This window comes from Nicotiana tomentosiformis, chromosome 11 (genome assembly GCF_000390325.3).
Source record: "Nicotiana tomentosiformis chromosome 11, ASM39032v3, whole genome shotgun sequence".
Classification (NCBI taxonomy): domain Eukaryota; kingdom Viridiplantae; phylum Streptophyta; class Magnoliopsida; order Solanales; family Solanaceae; genus Nicotiana; species Nicotiana tomentosiformis.
Window position 1 is genome coordinate 115,436,481 of NC_090822.1, and position 13,667 is coordinate 115,450,147.

General features: G+C 35.8%; 1 protein-coding gene across 1 annotated transcript; it reads right to left on the reverse strand.

The window, feature by feature from the left end:
• Positions 1–11,542: 11,542 nt before the first annotated feature.
• On the reverse strand, positions 11,543–12,905 carry LOC104094087 (dirigent protein 25-like). The gene has a single exon (XM_009599947.4). It carries the CDS (start codon positions 12,800–12,802, stop codon positions 11,633–11,635), a length of 1,170 nt encoding a protein of 389 aa, XP_009598242.1. The 5' UTR covers positions 12,803–12,905; the 3' UTR covers positions 11,543–11,632.
• Positions 12,906–13,667: the final 762 nt, after the last annotated feature.

Below are 13,667 nucleotides of genomic sequence, written 5' to 3' on the forward strand. Positions count from 1 at the left end.
CTAAGTTCGTATGAGGTGTTAAGACTTGTTGGAAGGTTTGGTTGAGGTCCCCGGGGCCTTGGGTTGATTTTTGATGGTTAACGGAACGATTTGATGTTTGAGAGAAGTGCTAAAGCTCACCAGCTTCTAGTGTAATCACACCTGCGGAGTGGGGATCACAGGTACGGTCTCGCAAAAGCGATGGGTGAACCGTAGAAGCGGAGATGGGCTGGCCTGGGCAGACCACAGGTGCGAGGGTTTAACCGCATCTACGAGCGAGGCTCCGCAGATGCGGAATTGAAAGAGGGGCTTGTTTTCGCAGACGCGGGTAGAAGGCCGCAGAAGCGCCTCCGCAGGTGCGGAACCTGGAGTGCAGATGCGGGCCTAGGGGACTTAAGTGTTTTCTACAGAAGCATGGATTTGACTGCAGAAGCGGTTCCGCAGGTGCGAAAAGCCTGGGCAAATTATTAAAACAAGGGTTCGCGATTTTGGTTTCATTTTGGTTTAGGCGAGTTTTTAAAGGGTTTTCTAAGGGATTCTTGAGGAAAGTCTCTTGTGCTTAATTTTGATCAATAATATTGCTTCCTCATTGATTTTTCCACCTAGTTGGTATGTATTTAAGGTGTAAATTGGGAGTTTGAGGATAAGGATTTGGAGAGTTTGATGTGGGGATTTGGGAGACGATTTGGTGTCGGATGTTGATAGATTTGGTATGGTTAGACTCGTGATTGAGAGGGTTTTCAGGTTTTGTGACTTTTATCGAATTTTGAGACGTGGGCCCGGGGGCCGGCTTTTGAGCCGATTTTTTTGATTTTGATTAATAACATAGCATTTTCTAATGGAGTTGATTATTTTAGCCCGAATTGATTATATCACATTAATTATGCCTAGATTCGAGGCATTCGGAGGCTGTTTCGCGAGGCAAGGATGTGTTGGAGTATAGATTTGCTCGGACTGAGGTAAGTAACAGTTCTAAATTTGGTGTTGAGAGTATGAAACCCAGTATTTCGTGTCATGTGTTTGGTTTTGAGGTGACACACATGTTAGGTGACGGGCGTGTGGGCGTGCACCTTAGGAATTGCGACTTGGTCAAATTCCGTAATAATCGTGTAGTGGTAAAATCTGTTGTTATTTGTACATTCTCCATGCATTAGAGAAATTTAACCACAAATCATGTTTAGACTACGTGTTGTCATTGTAGGGACCCACAGAGGTCGTGTACATGTTGAACTATATGCTAAATTGCTATTTGTACTCAGTCACAGTTTATTTGTATATTACATCTCGGTCTCTATTGTTCATTTTTTATGCATCATATCATTTTTGTTTGGGTTGCTTATTATGATTTCTGAGAGCCTGAGAGACTGGAGAGGTTGATGACTGAGTGAGGCCAAGGGCCTGATTGTGAGGTATTATACTATAGCACGTGAGTTGTCCGTGCAGCACGTGAGTTGTCCGTGTGGATCCAGATATAATACTATAGCAAGTGAGTTAGCCGTGCATCACGTGAGTTGTCCGTGCGGATCAAGATAGTATATTATAGCACGTGAGTTGTCCGTGCAGCACGTGAGTTCTCCATGCAGATTATATTGCTTGGGCTGAAGGAGCCCCTCTGGAGTCCGCACACACACCCAGTGAGCGGGCATACCTACTGAGTGCGAGTGCCGAGTGTTGAGTGAATGAGAGGGCTACGTGACTGGGGCCCTGAGAGGATGCATTTGATTTCATATTTGTTGCACTTAGATGGCATGTATCACTATCTTTATAATTTTTGAAAGATATTACACTCTGTTTCAGTTGAACTTGACATGAAATTACTGTTTTGGCCTTAATGGTCGAACTTGAAAGCATACCTACTTTCTTATGTTGAAATCACTATAATTGAACTATAACTGTGAAGCTTGTCACTACTTTCAGTTCTTTATTTAGTATTGTTACTTACTGAGTTGGTTGTATTCATACTACACCCTGCACTTCGTGTGCAGATCCAGGTGTTCCCGGATACAGTGGGTGTTGATTTTCGCGTAGAGTTGATCTTCTGGAGATTTCGAGGTAGCTGCCGGCGTTTTGCAGACCTTGTTTCTCCTTTCCTATCTTTCTACTTATTGTATTTGGTTTCAGATTTTCATAGACAGTATTGTTCGAACTTGTGATGTATAGATGCTCATGTACTCAGTGACACCCCGATGTTGGAAATTTTCGCATTGTATTTTGGATTTTTATCGTGTTTATGGGAAGTTGTTATCATTTAAACTATTTTAAATTCGTTTATGTTAAGTGTTGGAGTTATTTTATAAATGTGGGCTTGCGTAGTACCACGATAGGTGCCATCACGACAGGTTAGGATTTTGGATCGTGACAAAAATCCCACACTTATATCAAACCATAACTCCACCTTTACATCAATATACATCAACTCCTACCCCTTTTAGCATATATACATCAAGAGTTACCACTATCAAGGAATATTTTTCACAACAATACAACTATTTTTTTTTTCTTATTCAATTCAAGTGGGTCTTACTTTTTCAAAATAATGCACCTTTCTCCTATTTCAATAGTTCCACTCAAAATCCAAACCAACCACCCCACACTTCAACTTTTGTAAAGTTCATATCAAATTCAAGTGCTCACGAGAGGTAAAAGGTTCAAATAGATGGTTAATTCAAATAAATGGGTAGGGCTTGTAATGTGATTGCCAAAAAAATAGGATTATAGGCTCAACGAGGTTAACTAAGATACATAACAATTAAGTAGGTAAAAGTATATAACTGGCTCAACAAAGAAATGCCTATATCACTTCCAAGACTGAATAAAACTACTATTTCGCTTTGCAAACACACGGAGCAATTTTAGACATCAACTGCAATGCACAGAATACCCAAAATCTCACACACACATGGCACATAACTCACTCAGGATCAGACTCATCAAGACATTCTAGTCAAAGCAGTTAAGCAAAGTTAAGATCGGATAATTTAGGGTACTTATACAAGAGTCAAAAATTGAGGTTAAACGTCACAACTAAAGCACTTACTATTCTCAAGGCATAATTAAGTCAAGAGATATTTCCTTCAATTCCAACCATAGCACAAGGTTTCCTACTCCTAACAAAAATAAAAACTAACTACACCCGGTTCAAACAAAATTCTTGAAAAAGAACCGCGACACAAAGAAACACCACGGGGGACGTATTACACTACCTACAAAAGAAAATCTTTTTGTCTTTTTTCTTCGACTTAAATCCCTTAAGAAACCTGTCGATGATATCCATCGCAGGGAAAAATCGAAAATTTTAAAAATTTTAATTTTTTTTTCAATTTTCTTTTCTATCTCTAACTACTAAAACTAACACAACAAGAAAACTAATATACATACATACAAATATCTCCTACCCCACACTATAAGTTGTGGCATGTCCCCATGACACACAATTAAAAAGCATAAGGTAAAGAAAACTTCCCTGAACTTTCTTATTTTCCGAGAACTTATGAACTCCACCCTTAATTCTGAGTTAATTCCTCATTTTCGCTCCTTGGGTTTCCTTATAGAGATCATTAAGCCCAATTATTCTGAGGATACCTGCAAGACCCACTTTTTTCTTTCTTTCTTGTCCTCATCTTGAGCAGTGAATTGCTCTTTCATGCTGATCCTTAACTTGATTATGCATTCTTTCACAGGATGAATTTATACATATTCCTGTAAATCTCCAAAAATAAAATTCACATAATCAAGGTTAGAATAAGAAAACAAAGATGAAAGATCAAGTGAATATTCCTCTGGTATGTCCAAGACCATTTATTTCTCATTCTCTTCTACTACATGTTGCAGATGTAGAAAGGTGGATGAGGGTTTGGACTCTTCTTCCATCACTTCATATTCAACCAAAGCCTTATTTTCGATCATCTCAGTTGAATCAGAGTCCTCTTGTATCGTGGACATCTCCTTCTGTTGACGCTCATCCTCTTGGGTAGGCTTATTCTCGCAGGGTATCTCCTCCATATATTTCCTATTACAATGCCATGAGCCTTCTGAAAGTATACTTACTAATCGACTCACTTGCATTGTTAGGTTCTAAATGGCTTCATCACTTTGCATAAACCTGTTTTCAACACTATTCATGAACCTATGCATAAGCGCTTCTAAACTACCATTCTCCTCTTGAGGTGGTTGTCTCGCTTTGCTTTCATTGCAGTTATAATAAGCGTATTCATCCCAACCAGAGTTAAAATTGTGCCCATATGAATCCTCGTACCTGTACGGACTAGAAACAGAGCGAGACTGTTCAAAATACGAACCATATGAAGAATACATACCTACTTGACAATCAACCCAGATATGATTTTCACTGTATTTAAAACACATACCGGACCGCTAATAATGTTCAGCTGCTAATTCTTCAACCGTTTTCTTAGGCTGGTTATACTCCATCTTCATAACATTTAGAGTTCAATATCTACAGTATCTTCTCCAACTTGTTAGGTACTACAAAACAAATCTTGAAAAGAAGTTAACAAATAAAGAAAATAAAATAAAAAAGAAAACAGAAAAGAAAAACAAAACTAAAACCTAATTCGTGAATTAGCACCAAAAACTATTTCAAGCACTATTAATTGTCAATCCCCGGCAACGGCGCCAAAATTTGACGAGCTCAAAACACACATTTTAATTTTGCTCGTTAATCAAATATAGTATAGTATAATATCATATCCATATTTATTAGATTTAAACAGTGTTCTCATCGTTTCTAGCTTGATTGCTATCCAAGATGATCAACAATTGAGAAGTATATGATTTCCAACTAAAATTACTAAGAATCTAAAGTTATTAACTAATGACAATCGAAACAAGGAATAAGCAAAGAAGGTTATCAATGGGAGAAAATAGGAATAAGCAAAGAAGGTTATCAATAAGTAAAGATAATTGTTTGGGATCTAACTCTAGATAATTCACTTCTAATATTCAAGTGAGTCTCTTGAATTCACTCAATTATTAGTTCAAACATTCAGCAAAGACTCCTCTCTTGATTAAGTCTTAACCTCACAAGATGAGCCAATTTAAGTACGTGAAGATATGCAAGAATGCATAGTGGATTGGTCTTTAGGAAAACCTCTTTCGATTATTCTCCTAACTATGCTTAATAAATAATTTAACTAGCCTATTTCGATTACTAAGAAGAATTAATGAACTCAACCAATAATATAATGCAAAGATATCACAAGTTATGCCTCTCTCGATTACATGAACAAGTGAATATAGATGCAATAATTAAATCATCCAAAAACGCTTCAATATATAAAACTAAATTTATAACCCACAAACAATCATCAATACACCAAATCCATCAAACTCTAAAGAGAACTACTCCATAGACATGGAAAAATTCATCACAAATATAATTAAAGTATAAAAAATATAAATTCGATCCAAACTCGGGTCTTGAGTGAGGATGAAATGATGAAATCCTTGTGTTTTTGCTCCTACAACTCCTTCTTTGTTTCCTTAGGTCTAAAATATGTCAAAAGTCCAGAAAATTACGTTTTTCCATGTATTTATACCAATTAGGGTCGGGCCTAGATGAAATTACCCTTTCCTAGCCGAAATAGGAAAACTTGCAAACTTATTGCACTGTGCTACGCCCAGTGCATCGCATTAGTGCAATTTTCTCGGTCGTAAACTCTCTGAACTTAGCTTGTATGACAGAATTTTATACTGATGCTATGCACTATGCCACGCACTAAGACTAGCATTAGTGTATTTTTTTGTCAGACCCAAAAATTACAAGTCTCTGAACTCCTCAAATTTCTGATGTACATTTGCACTGATGCGTCGCACAGTGCTACGCATGGTGCGTCACATTAGTGCATTTCCTCAAAGTGTTGCTTCTTCCATGATTTTTGATGTCCAGAAGTGATCCTCGACCCCGAACACGATCCCGGCTTAATCCCTTGGGCTTTTACTCAGACTTCAAAGCTCCAATTATTTGATTTAGCTCCACAATATCTACATAACTCAAAATCATTCCTACAAGGCATAAAATACGCAATAAGTGTAAAATACTAACAATTAAAGCTCAACACAAGTAAAGTGCAGTGAATTAGAGTGCAATAAGCGACTAAAATACGAGATTATAACCTACCATCAAACAACCAAATACATAATTCTGGATCAAAATGTCAAATACACAGTCAAGATTTTGGAGTAAATTAATTCGATTAGTGCTAGACCACATGCAACTTAATTACCCAGAATGCTATTAGTAGACATATCTAACTATACATGTTAATCGGGCTGGGCTGACCCGTTTACAACCCGGTTCAGCCCGGTACTGTAGCGTGGGGGGCGGGATGGGACGGGTTAGGCGGGGAGCGGATTTCAAACGAACAGTGTTTTGATACCGGTGCACCGGAACTCGCTAAGCCCGTTAACCCGTTAACGGATTTTTAACGGGCTACAGCCCGGTTCAGCCCGGTTTTTAACGGGTTTTTGTTTTTGGATCGTTGCCAATGGTCAAATTCAAATATGACCGTTGGCCAATGGCCCTTTTTTGCAGAAATGGCCATTTCGGCCTACCCCCTTAAGAAAATACCTCCCACACCCCTAATATTTGATAAATTATAATTTTAACCTTTTAAAAACTATAAATAGACCCCCTTCTTCTTCAATTTTTCTCACAATTCACTCTCTTACTATTCTAATTCTCTCTCAATTCTCTCCTGATATTATTGATTATTGTTCTTAAATTCTCAATTACTTATTATTTCAAGTTTCATCAAATATTTAGTTTAGCCATTACAAAATTATTATTATCAAATATCAAGTATTCAAGTGAAGTGTGGTATCAACTATCAAGTATCGATCTATCAATTGAAGTTTGATTTTCATATATACTTAGTTACTAGGTGGAATTATACTTATTTATTCTTAAAATGTTGTTATAAAATATAGAATGCCTATAACTAAAGTTGCTAATTCTCATTGTACCGATCCTAGCCGTTTGTTAATATCTAGAACTTGGGATGTCATTGAAGATGTTGTAAAGTTTTTACAAAAATTTTATGTGGCTACACTTGAGTTTTCTGGAGCTTATTATCCTACTATTGTAAATGGTTTAGTTCATATTGTTGAAATTTCTCTTTTATTACATAATTTGAAGAAGAAAGAAGGATATACTTTTGTTGTTGAATCTATACTAGATAAGTTTAAAAAATATTTCTACCCAATTCTCCTTATTTACCTAATTGGTGCTATTTTAAACCCTTCTATCAAAATAGCCGCTTGTCGCCAATTAATCACTGCTTTATATTCTTATATGGATATTGGACCAATTAAAACTCCTGATATTGACACTTGTATTTCTGATCTATACAAACATTTAGAAACATTATATAATTATTATGCTAACATTGTTGATGCTTCTTCTGCTGTAAATGCAAATATTCCTTCAAGTTCAGTTTCTACATCTGGGACCAGTGCTTTGGATGATAATGATGGTGTTGAAAATTATTTGATTTGGTCTACACTAGGGGAGCATCAACAAACCAGTAGCAGGAATATTGATGAACTTCAATTCTACTTGTAAAAGTCAGCAGAGCCCCGCACAAAGGAATTTCTACCACTGGGTTGGTCGAGGAGTAACTCAAATCAATTTTCTGTTCTTTTGGCGATAGCTCGAGACGTGCTAAATGTGCCTATTTCAACAGTCGCACCAGAGAGCGCATTTAGCCAAGCAAGGCAGCAACTAGGAGATACCCGTCATTCATTGGGCAACAACGCTTTGGAAATTCTAGTGTGCTTCAGAGATTGGATAAAATCAGAACGGCGAAATCAATGGCGTGACAAAGTAGATGAAGCGGAGGACCAAGAAATTGGAGATATAATGGTTTATGGTTCTGATTCAACCAATGTCGGAAACCAAGAGCCTCATGTTGACATGGATAAACTTACAAAAATGATGCAAAGCATGTGATGTACTATTTTTTTTTTTATAATTGTTGTAAACTTTTAATTTACAAGTTTAAAAATAACAAAATCAAAAAAGAACTTGCAACTTAATTTGAAGTATTATATATTATTCAATAAAAATATCAAATGAAAGTCTTTGGAGCTTGATCCTTACATATTGCCTATTGTTTTTATTAAATAATTTTTTGTAGCCAATTACTTTCAAATTTCAATTTTAAAATTGTAAAATTCAAATTTCAAATTTAAAACTTTAAACTTCAAAGTTTAATTCTAAGCCTTAAAAGTTTGCAAACACTTAAGTATCAATAACATTGAATAAGAAAAATAAAATTTACTTTTAAAAAAAAAAATTACACGGCCCGGTCCATCCCGCAAAGCCCGAATCCGGACGGACAAAAAAAATCCGAAAAAATACAGCCCGCTAACAGTCCAAAACATTAAACGGATAAGCTAGTTTTTTTTGTGTCCAACCCGTCCAATCCCGCCCGTTAAACACTCATATATCTAACTACCTTTAAAAATTGAAAACCGCTATTACCCTTAACTTTATGGTTAGCAAATGGTTGTAATGATTATACTTGCAAATTGGGAGTAGTGTGTTTTCCTTTGGTAGGTCCAATTTGATTTCAGAAATATTTAAGTGGATATTAAAGGTAGATATCATAATTACATTCTGAGATTGCTTAGTGATTAGCATTACAATAATTTTATCAAAGTTGACTGTGTGATCCTTTTATAACTAACCACAATCCTTTAACTGATCTTGTGTTAAAAAAAATCGGGATTTTTTGTCCACATTGTCATGATTAATATAAAGTTTTGTACTTGCATATTAAAAAATAAAGATTTTTTCCCTTTCTTTTCCCTTCATAAAAAACGGAGTCAGAAGAGCTGCACCAAAATAAAAATAAAAATTAGCTACTTAGAAAACGAAAAAGTACTATAAGAAGCATTATTTCCATCAAGTGAAATCAAAAAAACAAAATATAATTACGCAAATAAGCTAAGAAAATTCAATATCTAATAAATATACATGAAAAAAAGTTTAATCTTTTATATACAATATAATTTTTGGTCCCCTACCTTTCCCCTGCCCCGACTATAAGTTAGAGTAAGGTTTGAAGATATACCCAAATAGAATTTAAATTCCTCGTTAAGTTGAATAATAAAATTTCTTCACTAGTAAATTTTTAAATAATTAATCTATATGAAAGTTGTTTAATTAGTAAAATCTTTTCTTGATGTATAAGGTGATCAGGATTAACTGAAAGCGGATTTCTTGAATTGTGTACTGCTAAATTAACTCAATGAAGCATTTACAAATTAATCACAAGTAAAAATCATGTTACTCTAATCCAAAACAAAATAATGTTATGAATATTCAATAAGTAACTTTACTTTAATATTTATCTCTTAATATTTGGTAGGGTTACAAATACAGACATATATCCAACTATACAACATAGAAAGGAATTTCTTGTCCTTAGATGTTTTCTAGCGTTTGCTCCTCTGGACGGAAAGTGCGACAACGGAGCTAAAAATTTCATTAATACACTTTATCCAACTTAATTAAAAAGAAGATTTCTTTATTTGAATATGTGGGTCGTACAGAAATTATTTGATCCTTGAGCACGCGATTAAAGCTGTGGGCCTTTTTTTGCCTCCTTTTCTCTTTTTTCTCCTTGTTACATTTCTTTTGGTTTATTAATTTCATGACTTACGTGTATCATCTCTTTCTTTTTGTTTTGTTCCATTACAGTGGTTGATTAATTACAGTGCGGTGGTAATGTGTAATTATTAGGAAGCAGATTGCTATTTACTTGTTTGTTCTAATTTTCTTATTATATTTAGTTTTTTTATCTGTCGAAAGAAAAAATAACATATTTATCATAATTGAGTTTTCCTTCTTGTAGAGAGAAATTATAAATCTCTCATATTTGACTAGTCGCTTTTCTTATAGGAAAAAATTTGGACTTTTATAAATTGAGGATCCTTCCTTCTAATTCAGTAACATCTATAATGTAGCCATAAGGGTTTTAAGAGTCGTGTTTAGGGGGAGAATTTTACGGGATAAGTGTTAGTGTGTCACTTGTGTTTGCCTCTTCGTGAGGTTGTTCTCTCGATATTTTGTACTTTCTTTTATTACAGTGGATTGCTCCTCTCCGCCCGTGGACGTAGGTCAATTGGTCAAACCACGTTAAATGTTTGTGTCTCTTTTGATATATTTCTCTTTTGTTGTGTGATTTATCATTGTTTAATTGTTGCTTTACTAGCTTTCGCATAACATCTCATCTTTTCGATTCTAACATACCTAACATGCCTTTTGTCAAACAGGAAAATGAGTAGTTATGGCATTGACTGTGAGGCACCGGCCAGCAGTATTAGTTAGATGATTATGGGAAATGTCACTAATTTTTAAATTTTTTTTAGGGTAGGATTCAGCCCGTGAATAATGAGGAAGTTAAAGGTAGAAGAAATGATAATCTTTGGTGAAATTGAACATATGTATTCAATACTAATTAAGTGATGTGAAGAGAAATGCGCTGTGGTGATTACAACTATAATTCTAGGAAAATGATATTTAATTTAATAGGTGACGATTTAGCTGGCTTTTTACGAAATCTATTTCAATAGAGTGTACGATGTCGATTGCCCGAGGGAGAGCACTCAATGGGCTAGGGTTGTCTCATTTCGCCTTACCAATTTCAAGGAAACACCGAATACAGACATAAATCATTTGTACCGACAAAGATTCATAATCAAAAGAGAAACAGCCCAGATCGCATACACTTCCTCCCCTGCTTGAGCACCTCATAACTACATTTAAAGGAATAAAATAAGATATTTCGTTCGCTCCGAATTCGTCTGACAATTTTTATTCTGGAATGTTTTCTAAATATTGGCGTTGTTTCTTTACAAACAATGCCAAGAAATCAAATTAATAGAATATACACAAGTACAGTTTATCCAATTTTCATAACTTTCAAGAAATCAAATTACTAAAATATACAAAGGTCAAGTTTTCATTTGATATTTTCTTATTAAACTAAGTTTTTCTACCATTTCTTTTATCATGTCTACTATATGAATCTGATTTAACATCTTGAACTTCCTGTTCAGTCAAGAGTCCATATCAAAAACTAGATAGTATGGAGTAGGTGTTGTGGAATATGAGTTTTAAATAAACATGCAGTATATGATATGGGCCTAGCCTTCACCTAATTACTGTTACGTAATTCCAGTCTATATTTAGTAAACAGCCCACGGACAGCCCATCTCAATTCTTACTCGATAAATAGGGGGAAGTGCACAAACAGCCATTTTTAGAACTACGATTTAGAGATTAACAAGAACTTATTTTGTCCTGAAAAATTAAACTAAAAATTTTAATTTCAAAAGTATTTAGGATATTTTCGAAAACATTAAACGGGACAACGGAAATTAAAGACACTTTGCTTAATTCTTAAATAGCAGCTTACCGTGCCATTTCTAAGATGATTAGGGCTATTAAAATGGGAAATTGGGAACAACATTTGGTGGTCCCATAAGGGATCTTTGAGGCTCAGTTCTTTGAGTATCGTGGAACAAAAGAATAAACTTCAACAAATTTTCACAAAGTTTCAAACATCTTATACAAATCTCTGAATAAAGCACAATACAACAAAGCAATATAAATTACTACAACACACTAGTAGGCAAGATAGACAGTAATATGAAGCAGAGTCTGCACACCATCAGTTTCTTGTTGGTTAGCAGCTGGAAATGTTTTGACAGTAGCAAATCCCTTTGCATTCACATATTTTCCAGTGCCGCCCATTATTGCAAGATGTGATTCCGAAACCCTAGTCCTGTGTACTCCAAAGAAAGTAAGGCTATCACTATAGCTTCCACTATGAAACATCACTGTAAAAGCCATAGTCTGACTATTTCCATCTTCTGAACTCGCAACGTAAAATCCTTGTGCTTTACCAACTAGGCCAGAGTTAAGTTCATGACTTTCTGTTAATTCGTCGTCGAACACTGTCAGTGTACCGAACATGAGTTTTTGGAACGTGATTCCTGATCCTAACTGAGCCATGTTTAAGGCGGGGAAACCAGAACCTCCACCAATGATGTTGTTGTTTCCGTTGTTTTGAATAACGTTAGAAGTGGTTCCGCTTAGACCTGTGAGAAAAGGGATGTTGTTGTTGCTGATGATTCCGTTGTTGTTGCTGTTTACTGGGACACCATTGTCGACTGCTAGAACTGCACCATTTGGCTTTGCGAAGGGTACTTGTCCGCTCAGTGAAGGGTTTGTTGCAATGCCAGTTACTGCTATTGCTGAAGGGTTTGATCCTCCAAGAATGTCATGCATGAAAAAGGAAAATATATGATCATCTTCACGAGCTGTCGCAGCAGTTGCAGCACCTGCACCACCTACCGGTGCTGCAACACCTACAGCTCCTGCACTACCTACATGTGCTGTAACACCTGCAGCTTCTGCACCGGTAGGTGCTGCAATATTAGTACTTACCCCAGCAGGTGTTGCAACACCAGCACCTACCTCAGCAGGAGCTGCAACACCAGCACCTGCACCAACATGAGTTGTAGGTGCTACGATACCAGCACCTACACCAGCGGGAGTTGCAACACCAGGAGCCGCTCCTGCACCGATAGGAGCTGCAACGCCTGTACCTACAACTGCCCCTGAAGCTGTTGGGGCCTCGTCTGTATCAGGAGCTTCTGGAGCAACGGTGGGAGTGGTGGGCTCCTCGTCGAGGATTCTACGCGCAGTGGTGGAGGTGATTGTGAGTGCTAGAACGAGAAGGAATGTAAAGATGGCTTTGAGTTGAAAATGTTTGGATTTAGAAGTTGCCATGAAAGATTGATGGAAAAGAGATGTTTTTGGCGTTTGATGGTTCAAAAATGATTCTTTGGAATTTGATGCATACAACGAATTGGTTGTGTCTATATATATGCTTAAAATGGAGAGATATTTCAACACTTTTTCAGAGTGTATGATTCGGTATAAGAGGAGTTGATCATATATATGGATTAGGTAATAATAACCTTTTCACTCTTTCCAGTGCATTAGTTGAAGATTGCAAAGCCAATTTTATGTCGAGATATTGTTGATTAGGTAATTAAGTAGCAGATACAAACCAATTGCTTCTTCTTCTTTTTCTTCTTTTCCCCCTTTTTGGGGGCTCTTGCCAATCAGTTAATTAGGATAACAAATTATTATACGAGTTAAAAAGTCACTCATTTAATCAAAAAAAAAATAAGAAAGAGAATATGTAAATTGTAATTGAACAAATAAAAGTCCTAAAAATGAGATGTAAAGCTTCCTTTTAATCTTTCAATTAACTAGAAAGTGAACGAAAATCTTGAAGAAGCTTGCAATAGCTGAAACAATTACCATCAAGTTATTTAAAGTACGCTATAAACACTTGTAGGTGACTATCTATAATAAGTGTTGACTGATAACTTGGAAAAGATGCTGAAAAATCTGCTATATAGAAGAGCAAATTATTTTAACAACATTTTCTTACACCATAAGTATATACTTGTTTACCCGAAAAATGAATAAAGTTGAATTTATACGCAGTTCCGAGGATATGTGGCGTAACTTAACACAAAATGTAAGAATAAATAGAAATGTAAATATAGATTGCAGAGAATGCGAGGTAGATAAGGTTGTGAGGAACAATTAATCTTAGGATTCAACAAATAGAATCAATCTA